This window comes from Pygocentrus nattereri, chromosome 27, assembly GCF_015220715.1.
Source record: "Pygocentrus nattereri isolate fPygNat1 chromosome 27, fPygNat1.pri, whole genome shotgun sequence".
Taxonomy (NCBI): domain Eukaryota; kingdom Metazoa; phylum Chordata; class Actinopteri; order Characiformes; family Serrasalmidae; genus Pygocentrus; species Pygocentrus nattereri.
Window position 1 is genome coordinate 12,086,859 of NC_051237.1, and position 19,621 is coordinate 12,106,479.

Genomic DNA, 19,621 nt, shown 5'->3' on the forward strand with positions numbered 1-19,621 from the left:
CTCCAGAAAAACATTCCACCTCACTACTGTACAGTACACCGATGCAGTGTTGAGTACCTGTATTAAAAAGGTTTAGAAACAGTTCAATTATCATTAGTAATTGGTATGAAAAAGTAAATTAATATGTGGAAGATCACTGTATTCCCCCAAGATCGAATAATTAATCAGCTTAAAAGTTAAATCAACTAGTGTGGTCATAACCTCCACAAGGAGAACCAGTTGTTTTGCATTATTTTTTTTCCCGTCCCCAGTTAGTGTTTGTTGGTCTTGCACAGCACAGTCTTTAAATCAAGTGCAATAGTAAACCTCAAAGTTCTGCAAACAAATGTAGTGGAAAAATGTTTCAATCTGTAAACATGACAGAACACAATGAAACGAATAAGTTTGTTCATATACCCTTAAATATTAAACTGAAATTTACTCCCATGCTACTGTTTGCATCACATATGGGAAAGAACACACTTGTCTATTTCATAATTTTATTGATGGCAATTACCCATGGTTTTATTTATCACTCGTCCAGTAATAATTATCATGGCTTTAAAATTAAGTAGATGTCCTTACTATCCAAAGTCACCCTAGTCCATTTAAACAAGCAATAGAAAAATATATACTTAACACTTTTTACAACACTGCTTTTGGTCCAAACAAAAGTGGATCAGAAATGCCAATATACCTTTAGTATTCAAAGGATCTCCAATTTGCATTTAAGGTTATTTTTAAATGGATTTGGGCAACTTTGAATTAAGGGCTTTACATAATAAATTCTAAAAGACAAAAATTCCGAACGAAAAAGGTTGGTTTAACACACAAAAACTTCACAGATTAAAAAAAGTTACTATTTACAATTTTAATAATATTCAAAGGCCAATTGAGAGGGAGTGAAAGAGAGGGAGAGAGAGATGGAGATAAGGAACAGAGATGGCAGAACAAGAATATAAGAGGGAAAAGAAGTCAGAATAAAGGAGGGGAGAAGGTGGACTAAAAAGGAATACAAGATGAATGAACTAGAGATTTACAGAGGACCTCTGGAGAAGAGTTCTGGGGTTACTTTCCGTTTCACCCACCGTTTCTCCACAGTGCATGGGTGCGGCCCACACCACCCTGCCCTTTCCTTAAACACATTCATTTGCCTCTCACATCAACCAGCACAGTTCAGCAAGTACAAAGAAACCACATACACACATCAACCTGCAGACAAAAAAAAGAAAAAGAAAAAAAAAAAAAAAACAACCACACAACACCCAAACGTTCATAGAAACACTCGCCTCTTTACGTACAACAACTAGTCCGCATCTCTGCATTCGTTTAACCTGATCACCCAAAGAAAACCTACTTTGTCAATTCCCTAAATTTGTTTTTGCATGTTTTTTTCCATACAAAAAGTCATGCGCAAATCCTGCCAATAATGCAGATGTTGAAAATATATATGTACACATACACACCTTTCCTGTTTATGGTAAGGTTTTTGCTTGATTGTATTATTTTGTATTTTTGAGTCTTGGTTAGATTCTGTCAATGGACGAGGGCTCCACAGTCTACCATTGATCCTCAACTGCAAATCAAATCTCTTGGCACAAGGAGCCATCAGAGTGTCGTGCTCAAAATACTAAGTACTTCAGTGTTTGTTCAGAAATGAGGCAGCCCCTTGTCAATTCCAGCTTTACTTTCTACGTCGAACGGCGGTTTTGATCTTGCGGCCGGGAATGGCGTGCTGTCCAGTAGGTGCTGGGCTGAACGAATTTTTTGTTGACCTGAGGAGAAAGAGAGGTAACACTGCATCACATGACTGTTTAAACATCTGTTAAAAGGCTGTGCTCCTTAAAATATTCCAAAGGCAGAACTAGATAGAAATGAAGCCACTGATATACTCTACCCAATATTAAAGGCTGGGGCCTGGGTGAAGTTAAAGCCTCCTCCAGGTGCAACAGGCTGGGCAGACATTGACTGTGAGGATGCAGAATTGGCTGCTGTTCCTGACGCTCCAAAAGTAAACTCACTACTGTTTCTAGCAGATGTCCCAAAAGCACTGGCTCCTCCAAACTGGAAACCTCCTTGGAACGTGACAACAGCAGACAGATGATCTTAGCATTTACATCAGTAATGATAATGCCATGCAAAATTATGCTTGCACAGTGGATGTTCTTTTAGGACATCCTGTATATTGTTCATAGAAATGATACACATGTAATAAAATGTTTTAACTCCAGGAAAGAAAGGTGAAAAACCTCACCTTGACCAGCAGAGGCAGTAGAGGATCCAAAAACAGGGGTCGAGTTAGGCTGTTGGCCAAATGCAGGAGCAGCACTGGGCTTGGCTCCAAAGGCAGGAGCTGGTGAGGCTGTTGCTGAGAAGGAGGGTGCAGCTGATCCGAACGCTGGAGCGCTGGTCTGGGACGAGCCTTGTCCAAAGGCAGGTGTCTGCCCAAAGCCAAAGCCAGAGGAGGAAGTAGCAGAGGTAAACACAAATGGAGAAGGGGTAGCTGAGGGTGCAGGAGCTAAAAGAAGAGACAGAAATTAGTTGATCACATGTAACAAATAGAGGGAATATGGCAAGATGGCAACCACTAGATGATGCAGATTTTAAAGCTCTAGTTTACCAAACCATGCTTATACATGTAAAAGTGAAGAAAAAAAAAAGGCAAAAAACCTAACAGACAATGGAAAGAGGTTTCTGGCAGGAAACAGCTTGGCTCAAAACTAACCTGCAGATGCTGGTGTAGTGGCTGCTGCAGCTCCGAAAGAAAAGGTAGCTGAGTTGGCTGCCGAGCCAAAGAGGAATGGCTGTGTTGGAGCAGGGGCAGCAGGAAGGCCTGCAGAGGCTGGCTGGCTGTCTTGTTGCTGTCCGAACATGAAGGTCTTGGCAGGAGGAGCATCGGAGGAAGAGGTTTGCCCAAAGACAAAGGTGCTGTTTGGAGCAGAGGTGGGGGCTGAAGTTGAGCTACTCTGAGCTCCAAAGAGGCTTGGGGCAGGGCTGGAAGAGGCAGGTGTGCTGGACGAATTGGCCATGAAGCCAAACGCAGGCTTTGGTGCAGCAGTATCTGAGCAAGAGAAGATATGAAGCCATTTATAGTTTTCATAAGAATTAACCACATAGTTCTGCATATTTTTGGGGGGAGTTAGTAGTCCTCAATAATGCTCATTTATAGTATAATTTGTGCTCTCGCTTACCTGTTGCATTTTGCCCAAAGCCAAATGCTGGCTTTGGGGTTTCTGTGGATTCAGCAAGTTTTCCAAAGGTAAATGTAGGTTTAGGGATTTCCTTTGGGGGTTCTGGCTTGCTAAAAGAAAAGCCCATGGATGGTGCTGGTTTGTCAGCCTCTTTGGCGGCACTGAACACAAATCCAGTTGAGGGCGTCGAGTTATCTTTCTTCTCTTCTGGCTTGCCAAATGTAAAAGCAGGGGTTGCTGGCTCCTTTGCAGCTGTTTCACCAAATGATGGTGCTGCTGTTGCAGGTTCAACCACTGACGGCTTGCCAAATACAGGGATGGTGTTGGTAACTGCTGTAGAGGTTGTGGAGGCAGCTGAAACGGTTTCTGCTGAAGATGGACCATCATCTTTATCACCTTTGACTTTGGGTGCTGAAAAACTGAATGTTGAATTGGGTGCTGCCTTCTCCTCCGGTTTGGACAACCCAAAAGAAAAGCCCCCGGACACAGTTGTTGATGTGCTGGCAGCTCCAGAGCCAATAGAGACACCACTGCTTCCACCAAATTTAAAACCAGTGCTGGAACTCTCCTCACTTGTTGACACAGGTGCAGAGGCTGTTCCAAATTTGAAGCCATCAGAGGATCCATCAAATTTAAATCCCCCTGAAGAACCTGTGCCGGTGGAGGCAGGTTCTGTTAAGGCTCCACCAAATTTGAAACCTCCAGAGGCATCTGAGGATGAGGCTCCAAATTTGAAGCCTGCAGAGCTTGTGGTGGAGTCTGAGGAGTTATTACCCATTTGAAAGCCCACAGAGTTGGAGGAGTTTGAAAAAGTGCCACCAAACTTCAGTCCACTGGAGGCTGTATTTGAAGAACTTGTACCAAATTTGAAACTAGATGAGGTTGACTCTGTGCTAGATGACTGCGTGCCAAAAGACGACCCAAAATCTGAAACACAGCAATGATGCAGTTAGTTGTGAGGACTGTATACATGTGTAATATTTGCAATAAATAATTATTAAAAATAAAAAGTTGTTCACACAACAACATTCAGAGTGCATCAGTGTCATACAGAGCAACAGTGATCAGAACTGAAGTTTAGGACCCTGCCCCAAAGCACTGATCTTTAAGAGAGCTGCAATGCTGCTTTAACACTGAACACAGCATTAGACATGCTACTAGTACTTAAACTGTACTGGAATTAAAACAGCATTATTGTTTAGTAGATGCTCTTATCCAGAATGATATACAATTTCATGGTTACATAGCATTGAGTGTCTTTCCCAAGGACTTATTGGTGTAATGTGGCATGCTTGCCTGGGAGGGAATTAAACTGCTGCATAGAAGCGATATGACCCACTATGCTACACAACCCACTTGCACTGCAGTATATCACGCAGTCATCATGTACATTCCTTTGGAATCCTGTGCCTCTGAGGTCTTCAATTCCTTTTATCGATGCTGACATTTTTGCGCATTGCAAAACTCATGCATCATAATGTCAAACTCTGCTGGAAACTTCACAAAAGATAGATAACAGTACTACTTGCAATGTGCGTAAAATGATTGTTTCATGTAAGGGTGGAAAAACCAGCAAAAATGTTGAAACATCTTTTGATAACATGGGCTAAGGAATGGCATGTATGTGACACTATGCATAAATGCCTTTGCTTCCCAACCAAGCAAGTTTGTTACAGAGTATAAACATAATATGTTCTAGTATCATTAGGCAGGCAGGCCCATGCAGGCAGGACTAGATTTGTTACTAGTTGTTCTACTAGTTTGTAGAACTGTCAAATTTGTGTGTCAGTCATATTAAACTTGTTCCCTTTTTGAAAGTACTGGAATTTGAAAAAAAAAAAAAAAGTTACTAAGCATACACCGCTATTTCCCTAAAGAACCGTTTTATGTTATTATTATATTAAATTTTCTATAATTTAACATGTGCAAATGTTATTAGGCAGACATTCTATACTGTGTTCAGACGCAGAAATAATAAAACGGCCGTTTTGATGCTGAAAACCTGGGCAGCCCCACATAGAAATCTGATCAGGAATCAATACTGAATTGAAAGATTTGGACCGATTTGCAGAATTAATAATGCCATGGGCATCAATAAAATTGTATCTATTCCCATCCTTATATGGGTGCGATATCACCCAAGTCCTAAGCATAAATGGAAAGCTTTGGCATTTCGCATATTCTTACAGACTTTTGATAAATGCACTACAAGCTGACCATATCCTTTTGGACACAAACCTATCAGAATATCTGTAAACATAATTAGCCACTTTACCTTTGGATGCTACTTTTGCACCTGGTTTAGCTGACTGGCAGGCCACACATTGTTGGTCCTCAGCCTTGTTCTGGACACAGCAAACATCACAATCCCAGCTGCCCTCAGGTTTCTTAAACTTGTCCCCAAATCCTAATAGGGATCCAGTACTTGCTGTTTTTGGTGGAGGAGCCAAGGATGAAGGTGCAACAGCTGTCGTTCCTGTTCATTGCAACACAGAACAATATGATGAAGCAGATTTATCTGAGCACACAATGTCAATTAAATCCCTTATGAACTCTTGCAGTCATAGTTAAATTCACTGGCTAATTAGGATTATTTTTAGGGTATTTACCAAAAATAAAAAAGCTAAAGTTTCTGCAGTGAAAATTCAAAAAGAGCTGGGACAGAACACACTACCCCCATTGCTTTCAGCTAAACAACAAAATTTATACATAATTACATCAACAAACACATTTAAAGTAGTCTAATGTGAAATGCTACACTCTAAAGCAGATATCTTTTGACCTAAAAAGTATTTTTAAAACACATCCAAGGCAGAAACATATGTGCAGGATATAGTAAGTATAATACAATATTACCTACCTACTTACAAATATTACCTAAATAAAACTTTTTTCCAGATTTCTCTCTATTCGGTTACCAACAATAGATATTTAAAAAAAAAAAAAAACCCACAAGACATGTAGGTCGACCGGCCTTTGTAATGCAAATTTTTAACTATCCCAGAGATCACAGAAATTTGAGTTGATCAGTTTCTCTACAATGAACCATTTCACACAATTGGTGGAATTCCCCTTTAAGACAAACGAGAAAGATGGAGCAAGCAAAGATAGAAGAATCCTTGCCAAAGACTTTACAACTAAACTTGAGTGCCAATAATACTGTGCAGGTCTGCTTTTGATTTTTCCAAATTTATGGCACCTTTCTAAAGCTGCTGGTCTAGTACTGTCTACTAAACAGTTCTTATGCATTACAAACTCACCTGGTTTAGCATTCTGACAAGCTACACACTTAATGTCCTGTGCTTTGTTCTGAACCATGCAGACATCACAATCCCATGCACCCTCTGGCTTTTTAAACTTGTCACCAAAGCCAAGGGGTCCAGATGTGGTAGAGATGGAAATGGTGGTTGTGGCAGAAGAGGAGGGAGCACAGATGATGGAGGACACTTCTGAGGCAGGAGGAAGAGTCAGGGTAGGTTTTACTCCTGTCCCTGGTTTCGCTGTGTCACATGCTACACACTTAATTACTTCTGGTTTGTTCCGCACCAAGCAAGTGTCACATTCCCAGCTTCCAGGTGGAGGTGCAAACAAAGTAGTAAGACTAGCAGTAGGTGCTTTTGTAGGTTTATTGTCCAATTTGGAGGAAAATTCTGTGTTGGGCCGTGGGGCCAGGCAAGCCACACTCTCTTTGTCTGAAGGTTTGTTTTGCACTATAGACGCATCACAGTTCCGTGATTCTGATGCAGGTTTGAACCCAGAGAGAGAATTCGAGGATGCGCCCTCACTGGCAGTACACAAGGTTTTGTCTGGGACAGAGGAGCTCTGAGCAGGTGAAGCAAACCCTGGGAGTAAGAAACAGAAGTTGACATGCAAACAAATAAGTGTAAACATTGTTATCTGGACACTTAAAATATATAGTACCACAAACCAGTAGATTAAGTTTTAGAAAGACCAAGTTAAATTCTTAAAACAGCATTACCTGGTCCTTTAAGGATGTCCAGAACACTGCCCTGCTTCAAGGCCTTAGCAGGTTTAAAGGGCCCTTCAAACTCTTCATTGCCTTCACTTGCAGCTGCTTTTACTGTAAAATGTACACAATTTGACCACCGTTTTGCCTGATTTGCTTTAAATTTCAACCAAACATCGATCAACAATTCACTCACCTGCAACTGTTGTACCAGGATTCCCGTTTGAAGCAGAAGGTGCAGTTTTCATAGTGGGTGCACTGAAGGTAAATCCAGACTGCAGAAGAGGAGGGTAAAATCTGAGAGAATGCTTTTGTTTCACAGAAGAAAAAAAGAAAAAAAAGAATGTAAACTGGTAATGTTGACTTACAGAAGGAGAAAAAGATGTTGGACTGGCAGCTGTTGCCTTGACGATGGGTGAGGAGAAAATAAAAGGGAGTACTGGGGCCATGGACACTGGTGATGCCTCCTGTATTTAAAAAAAAAAAAAAAAAAAAAAAAAAAAATTATATATATATATATATATATATATATATATATATATATATATATATATATATATATATATATATATATATATATATAAAATTTTTTTTTTTTTTTTAAGGGGCAAAATGAAACCAGTGCCTTTCCAATAGTTGGTCAACAATAATTTAATTCCTCCAATTCATCCTTTATTATAAAGCTTAAAAATAATTTGTTAAAAACCCAAACCAACATCTGTGCTAGTCTAGTGTGTGTGTGTGAAAAAATAAAGGGAACACTTAAACAACACAATATAACTCCAAGTAAATCAAACTTCTGTGAAATCAAACTGTCCACTTAGGAAGCAACACTGATTGACAATCAATTTCACAGCTGTTGTGCAAATGGAATAGACAACAGGTGGAAATCATTGGCAATTAGCAAGACACACTCAATACAGGAGTGGTTCTGCAGGTGGGGACCACAGACCACTTCTCAGTACCTTTCTGCTTTCTGGCTGATGTTTTGGTCACTTTTGAATGTTGGTGGTGCTTTCACACTCGTGGTAGCATGAGACGGACTCTACAACCCACACAAGCGGCTCAGGTAGTGCAGCTCATCCAGGTTGGCACATCAATGCGAGCTGTGGCAAGAAGGTTTGCTGTGTCTGTCAGCGTAGCGTCCAGAGGCTGGAGGCGCTACCAGGAGACAGGCCAGTACACCAGGAGACGTGGAGGAGGCCGTAGGAGGGCAACAACCCAGCAGCAGGACCGCTACCTCCGCCTTTGTGCAAGGAGGAACAGGGGGACCACTGCCAGAGCCCTGCAAAATGACCTCCAGCAGGCCACAAACGTGCATGTGTCTGCACAAACTGTTAGAAACCGACTCCATGAGGATGGTATGAGGGCCCGACGTCCACAGATGGGGGTTGTGCTCACAGTCCAACACCGTGCAGGACGCTTGGCATTTGCTAGAGAACACCAGGATTGGCAAATTCGCCACTGGCGCCCTGTGCTCTTCACAGATGAAAGCAGGTTCACACTGAGCACATGTGACAGACGTGACAGAGTCTGGAGACGCCGTGGAGAGTGACCTGCTGCCTGGAACATCCTTCAGCATGACTGGTTTGGCAGTGGGTCAGTAATGGTGTGGGGTGGCATTTCTTTGGAGGGTCGCACAGCCCTCCATGTGCTCGCCAGAGGTAGCCTGACTGCCATTAGGTACCGAGATGAGATCCTCAGACCACTTGTGAGACCATATGCTGGTGCGGTTGGTCCTGGGTCCCTCCTAATGCAGGACAATGCTAGACCTCATGTGGCTGGAGTGTGTCAGCAGTTCCTGCAAGATGAAGGCATTGAAGCTATGGACTGGCCCGCCCGTTCCCCAGACCTGAATCCGATTGAGCACATCTGGGACATCATGTCTCGCTCCATCCACCAACACCATGTTGCACCAGACTGTCCAGGAGTTTGCGGATGCTTTAGTCCAGGTCTGGGAGGAGATCCCTCAGGAGACCATCCTCCACCTCGTCAGGAGCATGCCCAGGCATTGTAGGGAGGTCATACAGGCAGGTGGAGGCCACACACAATACTGAGCCTCATTTTGACTTGTGTTAAGGACATTACATCAAAGTTGGATCAGCCTGTAGTGTGTTTTTAATTTTGTGTGACTCCAAATCCAGGCCTCCATTGGTTAATAAATTTGATTTCCATTGATTTTTGCGTGATTTTGTTGGCAGCACATTCAACATTGTACAGAACAAAGTATTCAATGAGAATATTTCATTCATTAAGATCTAGGATGTGTTGCTTGAGTGTTCCCTTTATTTTACACACACACACAGTACACTTTTCTTGCTAACGGACAAGCAGACTGTACAATTTGGAAAATTTACTCAGAACATTTAGTTAGATTTTTCTAAAACCACATGCAGTGGCTTCTTGCACTCAGAACTTTTTCTACAAATGATATGAAGAAAACATGCTTTGAGCCATTTCTCTCAGTTTTTCATAAACTTCAGACCAGGGCATTGCTTTCTGTGAAACCTCTGAGATGACTTGTTCTAGGGCATGTAGAAATGAACTTAGAGTAAAGAATGCTTAAGCAATTTGGGTCAACTGGTGATGGCCAGTAGTACCTTGCGGACCAGAGGTTCTTCAGGGACAGATGTCAATGGTTTACTGCTGGGGGTGTGAGAAGAGGTAGATGGTGGGGAGGAGAAGCTGAAGGTAGGCAGAGTGAAGTTGCTTATGGGGAGAGAGATAGCCGGTAATTTTGGCACTTCACCAACCTGGCCAGGAAACAAGGATTATGCTTGTAAAGTAATCATAACTCACAAAACTATATGTTTAGTAGCAAGACAAACAGAGACAGTAACCTCATCATCAGGTTTTTTGGATGAAGGTCGGACACTCCTCTCCCTCTTCATCTTTCCGCCTCCAGCACCTGTACTGCTTGTAGCAGGCGTGCTGGACAGTGGGTACGACAGACTGCTTGTGCTGGGGAGATCGTCATGGAAGCACACCACATAAGAAAAATAGAAACATGCATGCAACTCAAGAAGTATGTCAAGAAATTAAGTCATATGTAATAATAACCGAACAATTAAAGCCATTAGTAACAAATCAATCCTCCTAGTCTCACCTTGATGGAGGAACTGATGGGGCATCTGGTATCTTGGGAGACCTAACAGGCTATGGTGGGGAAGGGAGAGACAAGGATTAGGCAACAATTTAAAACATTACCCCAATCAATCAATCAATAAATAAATAAAAGACGTGACCAATGAAAACATTACATAGTGTTTCATTTAAACAAGACTTTAAGGCTTTTCTAAATGGCAAAAATGCAATAACAGTTATGACTAGTTTAGTTCATAAGGGATGTATGAATTTTTAGTCTAGTGAATTTTTAACTAGTAATTTAATTTTTAAAAAAAAGGTCAACCTCTATTTGGGCGAGCAAATAAGGGAGGCAGGAAAAAAAAAAAAAGCACACTCACAGAAGTGACATCAGTGAAAAGCATTGTATTGGTAGACTGATAAGTGGTGGTGCGGCAGAGGCAACGGTTTGTGGTGTGCAAGAAGTACATAAGCTGATAAACGCATGCTAAATTCACCACAGCTCTTAGAACCTCACTTCATAGTACACATAATTTAAACTGGCTCTGGCTTTTCGTGTACTGGTATTATCAGTCTGATGGAAAAACAATTGCTTGTCAAGATAAATGCTAGTAGCAAGCAGTTGCATCTCTGTAGATTAGTCTTAGAGAGACAGCTAAACTTCATGCCCTCTTGTTTTAAGGCATTATTCTTGAATTGTGTTGGAAATTATTATATAGTTGTCTTGCATAGTAGACAAATAACCCTTTCCCAATCAGTGACACACATGCCTGACCAGAGCTAGCTTGAAGTTCGTATACGTTTTAACAATCAACATAAAACTGGTCTGCTGCTTTTAAGCATAGTGGGCATGAGACTAACAAGTTAATTATACAGGTTAACCACGCTTTAAAAATAAATTCTTTGCCCGCCAACAGAATAAACACTGATGCAAAAATGATATGTTGACACTAATGTCAAGGCATCATTTGTTTTTTTTTTTTTAAATAGCTTTGGACTTTAGTCCTAGTTCTGGTCACACATACTAAGTGAAGACTCCGAGAGCTTGACCTGCCACAATGGCTTCCAGCCCACCAAAACAGAAAGCTGCACCCAGAATCCTGATCCCATATTATGCACAAAAGAAAGCTAGATATTCGCTGTTCAGATAAAGCACAATTTAGCTTTATGCTTATAAATCAATTTGGTCAATTTACATAATCACTTTCCTTCCACGGCAATTATCCAAACAGGCTGCACGGATTCTGAATGAAGGCTGAAATAGTTTTAAAAAGTGACAAATTCCCTCCAATCCCAATTATCTGACATATGAAAACTATATGAAAAACAGTGCTCACAGTCTCTTTGACGCTCTTTTCTCCTGTTCTGCTCACTGATCCAGGAGTGAGCGACGGGCGGAAAGACATGGAGCGGTTTCCGGTCACAGCTGCAGCAGTTGGTATTACCAACTTCTGCACAGGTGGTAAGGCTGGCTCAAGCTGTCAAACAATGGATACACAAGAATCAGAACTGGTCAGAAACGGAGGCAGCAAACAAAAAAATATCCATAATAAATACTCCTGTGCAATAACTGAACTGTGAAAATACTACTATGGCAGAATATCTGGGGCAAGGTGAATTCTTCGACAATGACCAGTACATTGGTCACCAGACCTGTATGATCACTTCACTTCTTTTTGTTACTGAACATCAACCAGCTTAAGCTCAAAATAAAATGGGAGAAGAAGGCTCCACGATCGAAACATCTTAAAACTCATTTTTACCCATTGCTAGGGATTAGAGAGCAGCTGTCGCAGCTGCCCATAACTAGTAGGTAAAGCTTGGCTATGTTCACACTAAACGACAAACAGACAGTGTCAGAAAACACTTAACATTGTAACAGCTGGCACCTCTTTCATTACAAAGTGAGCACAACTATAGATTTAGTGCAGAGAAGTTTAATTTTGAAGAAAGGAGGGGGGGAAAAAAAAAAAAAATATATCACAGAAACCATTTTGATACACCATAGCTTAAACCAGCATCTGTAATAAAGGTTCTCTCAAACTGGGAACTGAGGGGTAGGTAGGGTGGGCACACTTGAGCCCCTTGTTTGCACTGAAGGTGCTAGTTACAACTATAAATGAAAGCAACCCAAAAAGAAAAGCTCATTCTAGTCCATATACAGACATATTCTGGCAAGACCTTATACATTTGCTTACCTTTTTCTTCTTTGACTGAAAAGGTGAAACATCTGGATCTGGGTGATTCAACTAGGAGGGAGGGTGAGAAAAATGTCATTTAAGACCAAAAATTCAAAAGGTGATCAAAGAGCTGAGATTTTAAATGATTCATTAAATTGCTTACTGTTGACAAAGGAGAAGAAACTGTTGAAGGAATTCTTTTGGCATCCTGAAATGACGAAAGGCAAAAATTTTGTTCAGTAAATCTCCTTTGCCCAACCATGGCTTTTTCTTAAGTTAAAAAAAAAAAAAAAAAAAAAAAAAAACACACACACACACACACACACACACACACACACACACACACACACACACCACCTTTTCTGGAATAAGCATTGCCTATTCCGTTTCACAGTCACACTGCCATCGCAATATACTAATGTGAGTACTGTATACCATAAGAGCTACTCAAGCAGAACCAATGCACTTACAGCAAGAGGGCTGGACATGCGCTCCAGGGATTGCAGGATGCGTCTGGCCGTTGCACTGGTCACTCCACAGGGCTGAGCTCCTGCTGGCTTGGCCTTTATCTGTCTCCTTACTGGAGCCTGATAAGGGGTGCCTGGCCTTGCACGAGCTGTTCTTGCAGCTGCAGCACCTCCATAAGTTGTCTTCCCTTGGTAGAAAGGAGAGTCTCCCAGCTGACTGGAGTTCAGCACTGAACTGTTCATAGCCGACTGAAAAAAAGAATGAGAAACACAATCCAGTCTCCTGTACTTTTCATGAAAACTATGGACTACAGGACAGGCATATGGAATACTTTCTAAGAATTTAAGTTTGATTCCCACATGTACACTACCAGCCTGCCAACGTCTCATAAGATTTATGAATGAGGAACTACTGCCATTAGTTCTCTTGCAGCAGCTGTGACTCATTTGACAGGGGTAAGAATAGGCCATTGGTGCATACTCATTAGCTTAAGATACATGGCCAAAAAGTTTGAAAATTATGATATTCTTAGCCAATTTATTCATCTGGCTAGTTTGCAAAGGCACTCTGCATTGGCCACTGCATCGGTAAGACAATTATTACATAATAAACACAATAAAGAAAACAGAAAGGAACCATAAACAATGAGAAAATCGCCACAAGTAGGGCATATCAACCTTAAAAACAAAAGCAGAAAATTAGTCAAAATATTGATCATAATGCCACTTACTGATGAGGAAGTACCAAAGACTGACAGGTTGAAGGCTGGCTTCTTGAGACTGTGCTGGGCTGGCTGCGATCCAGAGTGAGTGCGTTCTGTCTCTGGGGACCAGAGCAGTGGTGCAGTCTTTGAGGTTGGTACATCTGGAAGAAGATTAAACCCTATTCTTAGTGCTACCTGAGCCTAATTTTAGTTCTAGAGTACATCACTTATAAAAGTAAGTGACTATTCTACAAGACAGAGAAAAAAAAACAAAACCTTAAGTCAATTATTAGAGAACGCTTTGCACATTGCTCTAGGTCCACAAAAAATGCCTCACCTTTATCAGATGCTCGTGATGAGAAGCCACTGGTAGTGGAGATATTGTCATCCTCATGTTGAGAGCTGGAATCCTTGATCTCCTTCACCAGGGAGAAGTTGGAGGCTACAGCAAATGGGCTTGCCGGAAAGGGGGCTGTGGATGTGGAAGGTTGGGAGAAAAGGGAGTTAGAGCCCCCTAATGCAGGTGAGCCATCTTGGGAAGGGAAGTGTAGGTGGGAGCGGTTGAGCGGGGGCCGTGACAAAGCGTCCTGGAAGTTCAGCGATGCTCTGCTTGTAGAGGGTTCTGAAAATATGTAGGGCAAAAAAAATCATGCAAATATCTATGCAAAAAAAAAGCCACACTGAGTCATACAATGTTTTGTTCATGTGTCAGTAAAACTCTGAGGATAGATTCAGATACCTGCATTACTGGTGCTGGGCTCTGGTGAGTTGCGCCCATGTCGGAGTGGGACAGTTTCTTCATTGCCGTTGGGAGGAGGGGCTACGTTGTTCTGCTCCACCTCTACTCTGGCCTCCCCACCTTCAGTTAACTCTCCATTTTTAAAGTACTTTTGTAGCCAGGAGGGGACTATGCTTTTCACTGTGTCGGTCACTCGACTGATCAGACCTGGCTGCTGCAGCAAAACACAGACATGGTGATTAGCTTCAGTTAATACAATACAAAACTTCACTATTAATTAAAAACACACCAACATGAAAGGTCTGATAGTGGAAACTGCATACAGCACTGTAAAAAAAGTGTTAGGCACTTTTGAGAAATCATTTGTTTGGGGAAAAAAAATTAAACTTATGAAATTAACACAAAAATTCCAATACAATAAGTAGTGATTTTACATGCGTCAATGCATTACCATCTCCAAAGCTCCCCTCAATGCAGCCTAGTATTACTTGTAGACATCATCCAATACCCAGTTTGGCTACTCAGTGTTTTATTATGTTAACTCAAGTGTGCTGGCAATAGAATTTAGCAAATTGACGCAATGGCTGGGGGCACTGAGGAGACATCTGGAGTCAAACATTGTTCTTCAAAGTCATCAACTACTTTTTCCATACAGAGTTTACAGCCAACTATCAAAATTGGCATAAAACTCAGTTCTATTTGCCATCATAAAAGTGAGGTAGGCCAGTACGTATCAGTTTAATCTGGGCCACAGAATATACAAGCAAATGTGCCTTCAAGTGCCTGATGAATCGGCCTGATACCCATACCACATCTACACCAGTATGCCATTTAAAGACATTAGCTAGCATGACCAAGTGCGTGCTATTTCGTGCTAGATTACTCCAGGACCCGCTTTATCACACATCCCAATGTTAAACTAACCCTGCCCAATTTATGTTTGACTACTTCTATTACTTACATTACTACTTATGTTCTACTACAGCCAATCATGAAGCCAACCTAACTAAAAACTCCTGAAGGTCCGCTTCAACCTCAACACAGAAGTTAAATCGGCATATTAATATACCTAAGCACTCAAAATCTCTGCGTGCTGTGTACCAGCAACATATAGTTAAACAATCCAATACTTCACTTTCCACAACTGATAGAGATGAAAGTGATTAAATCAATCAGCAGACCATCATACAAACAGCAGAAACATAAGTACAGCTTTTAATTTGTGTGAGTACATAGCAGGGGTTTTCAGATAAGCACATGCTTTACTTGCCTTCTGTTTATCTATAACAAGTCTAGCCATCAGTACATCCCATAGGTCGACATCCACACTCAAAAACATGAACTGATGACTACATGTTTCCACTCAGCCTATGCCCACTTTACCTTTTGCAGCTCTAGCATAGCCCTGAGGCCTGTGAAATGAACCTGCAACTGAAAGAATTTGAGTGAGCAGCAGTTCTCTACCAAAAGAGGCCATGGGACAGAAGCATTATACATGCTCGAGGCCTTTTGTTCTCCCATGAAGCACCAGGGTCAGGATGCAATAGCAATACAGACAGTCTCACCATTAGTGCCTGCCAGGTTATGGGTAAAGCCAACTAGTGCATTCAAGAAGCTGTCCAAGTGAGGCAGCAACTTGAACAAAGTCTCCAATACAGTTCTACAGTGCTAATCCTCCCCTAAAAAGGTAGACTCGTTTAAAGCCTCTAAAATTTGAGGATGCTAATCTTTTTTTTTAACTAGAATTAGAACACATTGGACCAAGAGATTTTTTTTTTTACATCACTCTCTGGGAAAAACAAAGTAGAAAGAAGACAGCCTTGTGTGTCTAAACAAGATCTTTATATGTACAATTTGTGCAGATGTGCACTGTATGAACCATGAAGCACTGTACTAGCACGTTTTCAACTTTTAATTATAATTAATTTGTGTTGCGTTACCAAAACGTAAAATTCCCTCACTCAACATAACTCACAACATAAATTAATTAGATTAAGTGACCCTTATTAGTCCCACAACTGGGACACCTCCGCATTTAACCCATCCGTGAAGTGAAACACCACATACACTCTAGTGAGCGCACACACACTAGGGGGCAGTGAGCACACCTGCCCGGAGCGGTGGGAAGCCCAATCCGCAGCGCCCGGGGAGCAGTTGGGGGTTAGGTGTCTTGTGCTTAGGTGCAGTCATGTCCTGTCGGCTCTGGGGGTCGAACCGGCGACCTTCCGGTCACGAAGCTGGTTCCCTAACCTCCAGCCCATGACTGCCCCCATGCAGCTTAATCCTCAGTGACAAGAACACAAGCAAAGCTTTTGTTACTATTGAAAAATTGAACAGAAAGCCAATTAACTAGTAGAAATTATGAGATTCAGGAGTGCAGGGACAGTTACCTCAACCTCATTACATGATGAAATTATAAGCTGCGGCCATAAAACGTCCAGACTATATACACACATGAACGCAGGTAGAAAAGACTGCTTGACACTCTTCAGTAAATCAAGACTGTTTGAGCACACTGCAAAGGCTCACACCCGTCAACCTCGAACACAAGACGAGTGTCGCAACACAATTCACTTCCCAAAACACAGCACACATATGGTGACCCAAGATCACCATGTACACTCTCTAGAACCAAGTGTTAGTACACTCAGAACACACAACCTCCACCAGGAGAGAAAACACTACAAGTGTCGAAGCTGTCCACACTAATCCGTCTCACCAAACCCAGTCAAACCTCAACTGTGAGGACACATTAACTACCATCTTACTCTATTCATAGATATGACATGTAAAGGGAGACAATACGTGCACAAAAGGCTGACAGCTACACATTTCTGTTAGACACACGCATCCATAAAACTTTTTAAAGTTTTAAAGACATTAGAGTAGCATCTTCCCCGCAACTGTCAGGACCAAAGCCAAACTTTTGATTTTTCAAACAAACTGGACAGTTTCAAACAAACTGTGGACACCTGACAGATTTCTGTGGCCTTACAATGAAATATAACTACATAGTTTTCTGAAAGGTCTTATCCATAAAATCCGCCCGCTTAAAGCACCGCGACACGACAGAAGAACCCAAAACAAGCGTTTACGCTTAGACGTTTGCAATGTGTCCTCAAACACACACTAAAGGCGTTTACTCATCGTTACACACTCATCGTGCAAAGAAGTGAAGCTGATCAGGGACTCGAGCACGTCTGCAGCTCGGTTTTAATTAGCATTTCACATCCCGAAAGGCCACCGCTATAGCTGCCTTTCATCGCATAGCACGGACGGTGGACACGATGAACGGGCAACCTGCCCTCATTCCAGCGTAACCTACAGTCTATAAGAGACGAGCACACAGCTCGCTAACCGACCCAAGTAAATCTCCGTGTGGCGCATGTTGGCAGCAGACCACATGCGTTTTGCAGGATGTCATACGTGCGACTAGCCGCTGTCCTAGCTTGTAGCGTTCACAAGGCTGAGAAACGCCGCAACACGCAAATATCGGGCCTTTCGTTTCAGCCGCCTGAAACGAAAAACAACGCGTGCTGCTTTTCTCGATTTCCTCACCAGTGAAACCCCCCACTACGTTATGCGGCTCGTTCTCCTCCTGTTAAAAGACGCGGGAGAGCGCAAAAACGAGTCAACATGGTCGACTACACAAAGTGCTAACTAGCCTGGCTAACGCTCTCCGTCTCTGCTTAGCTGGCCGTCCATGTGCGGGCCCTGGCCGCCTTCCAGCCGGGGCGCAGCGCAGCGACAGCACAGCGGCTAGCGGAGGAAATTAGCTGTACGCCGTTAACTACACCTGCTTGGCCAACTCTACCCAACCACCGTTAACGCGCTGCTGGAGTTATTCACTAGTTGTAGCCCCTGGTGAGAGCGCTGCTTCAACAGAAACCATAACAGACTTTGTTCTAGCGAACACACACACACACACGAGGCATGTTCTACAACTCACAAACTCACTAGCCAGCCAGCCAACAAGTCAGCCAGCGTGCAGTTCAGGCAGCGGCGCAGCGCCGAGCCAGCCGAGCTAACCGCGCCGAGCTAACCGCGCCGCCCCGACGAGGCTTCAGCTAACTGCTAACTAGCACAAGCAGGCTAGTCAGTCAGCAGCTAACAAGCTACACACTTCGACGCGATAACGATGACAGAGAGGAACTAAATCGCTGACTGATGATCATTTCTACCCTGCGTTATGTTTCTCCTCATGTTGGAATTCGCCTAACTGCCCGTGAGCGACTCTGAAGAACTGACAGAAGAGCCGGAGCTCCGTCAAGTTTCCCTCCGAACACTAAAGCTAAAGCGCTCAGGCCTCGACAGGCTGCTAAGTCCGTAGGCCGCGACATGTCTCCGGCAAAGAATACAAAAGCAGTCAGGAAACGATGCGTCCAAAGTTGTGGTAGCATTCAAAGAACTCCGTTGCGCCAAAAAGGCGTGCGTGTGAGTTACCTGTTTGCCTTTGGCATAAGGTTTAGAAACGATATGATATCTCCTTGTTCTAATTTTCCCTCCTCCTGTGGCCGCCATGGCTGAGTGAAGTGAGCGTGCTGACCGCCTCGGCGCCGAGAGCGCTCTTCTGTCAGCGCAGCGCTCAGACTCCCAATATACCGAGCTACTCTTCACCGGCGGCTTTATGGGAAACTGAGTTACTGCGGCACTTTCTCAAACACACACACGAACAGCTTCACACCACAGTGCTGCAGGTTCAGTTGCAACAAGTGATGGAGGTTCGAAAACAAACAGCTGACGCAGAAGCGATTACGGAGATCTTAATCCTAAACCGGCCCTCTCACTGCGTGTAAAGCTCGCTCCTAACAGCCTGCATCCTCAAAAAGCAATCAGATATACACTTAACTCCCACGGCGAAAACGACAGAGCAAAGTGTATAAAATGTGCTGTTTTTGTTTAATATGTCACGTTTTGAACTTCGATTCGTTTGAAAATGAATAAACACAGTGAACTTTTATTCAAGGCCTGTTACACGCCCGTAATAAAATTCACATTTTCACAAATCTTTCCATAACACAAACCAGGCTTCGCCAGATTTGATGTTTTTGACAGCTAATTATACCAATTATTCCTCATTATGACTATCCTCATTTTTCTTCACATATTTTTCCTTTTAGTATTTTTAAGGTCCAGATTCCACAGTATCTATCTTAAGGTAAACACTTAAATGATCAATTTAAAGCTATACATTTAAATTTACATTTTGCAACTGTCAAAAAGGAAAGCGCGGAAACGTAAACTTAGGAACTATGGACTTTTCTCACTTTCCATTAAAAAAATCCTTGAAAACATTTTCAATAGTTCGCT

At 42.4% G+C, this 19,621-nt stretch overlaps 1 protein-coding gene across 3 annotated transcripts; it reads right to left on the minus strand.

The window, feature by feature from the left end:
* Positions 1–465: 465 nt before the first annotated feature.
* nup153 (nucleoporin 153) lies at positions 466–18,952 on the minus strand. Of its 3 annotated transcripts, none has more exons than XM_017696716.2 (21): positions 18,755–18,952; positions 14,312–14,525; positions 13,910–14,194; positions 13,600–13,691; positions 12,872–13,117; positions 12,565–12,609; positions 12,420–12,470; positions 11,559–11,699; positions 10,244–10,293; positions 9,978–10,098; positions 9,738–9,890; positions 7,506–7,604; positions 7,334–7,412; positions 7,150–7,251; positions 6,431–7,012; positions 5,446–5,646; positions 3,171–4,097; positions 2,705–3,040; positions 2,234–2,497; positions 1,877–2,054; positions 466–1,754 (listed from the first exon to the last, which is right to left on the minus strand). In XM_017696716.2, exons 1-21 carry the CDS (start codon positions 18,830–18,832, stop codon positions 1,664–1,666), a joined length of 4,335 nt encoding a protein of 1,444 aa, XP_017552205.2. In that variant the 5' UTR covers positions 18,833–18,952; the 3' UTR covers positions 466–1,663. The 3 variants fall into 3 exon arrangements, with proteins under 3 accessions (XP_017552205.2, XP_017552198.2, XP_017552192.2); XM_017696709.2 differs by having other exon boundaries at positions 13,600–13,733; positions 14,312–14,522; positions 18,755–18,947; XM_017696703.2 differs by having other exon boundaries at positions 13,600–13,733; positions 18,755–18,932.
* Between the last annotated feature and the right edge of the window lie 669 nt (positions 18,953–19,621).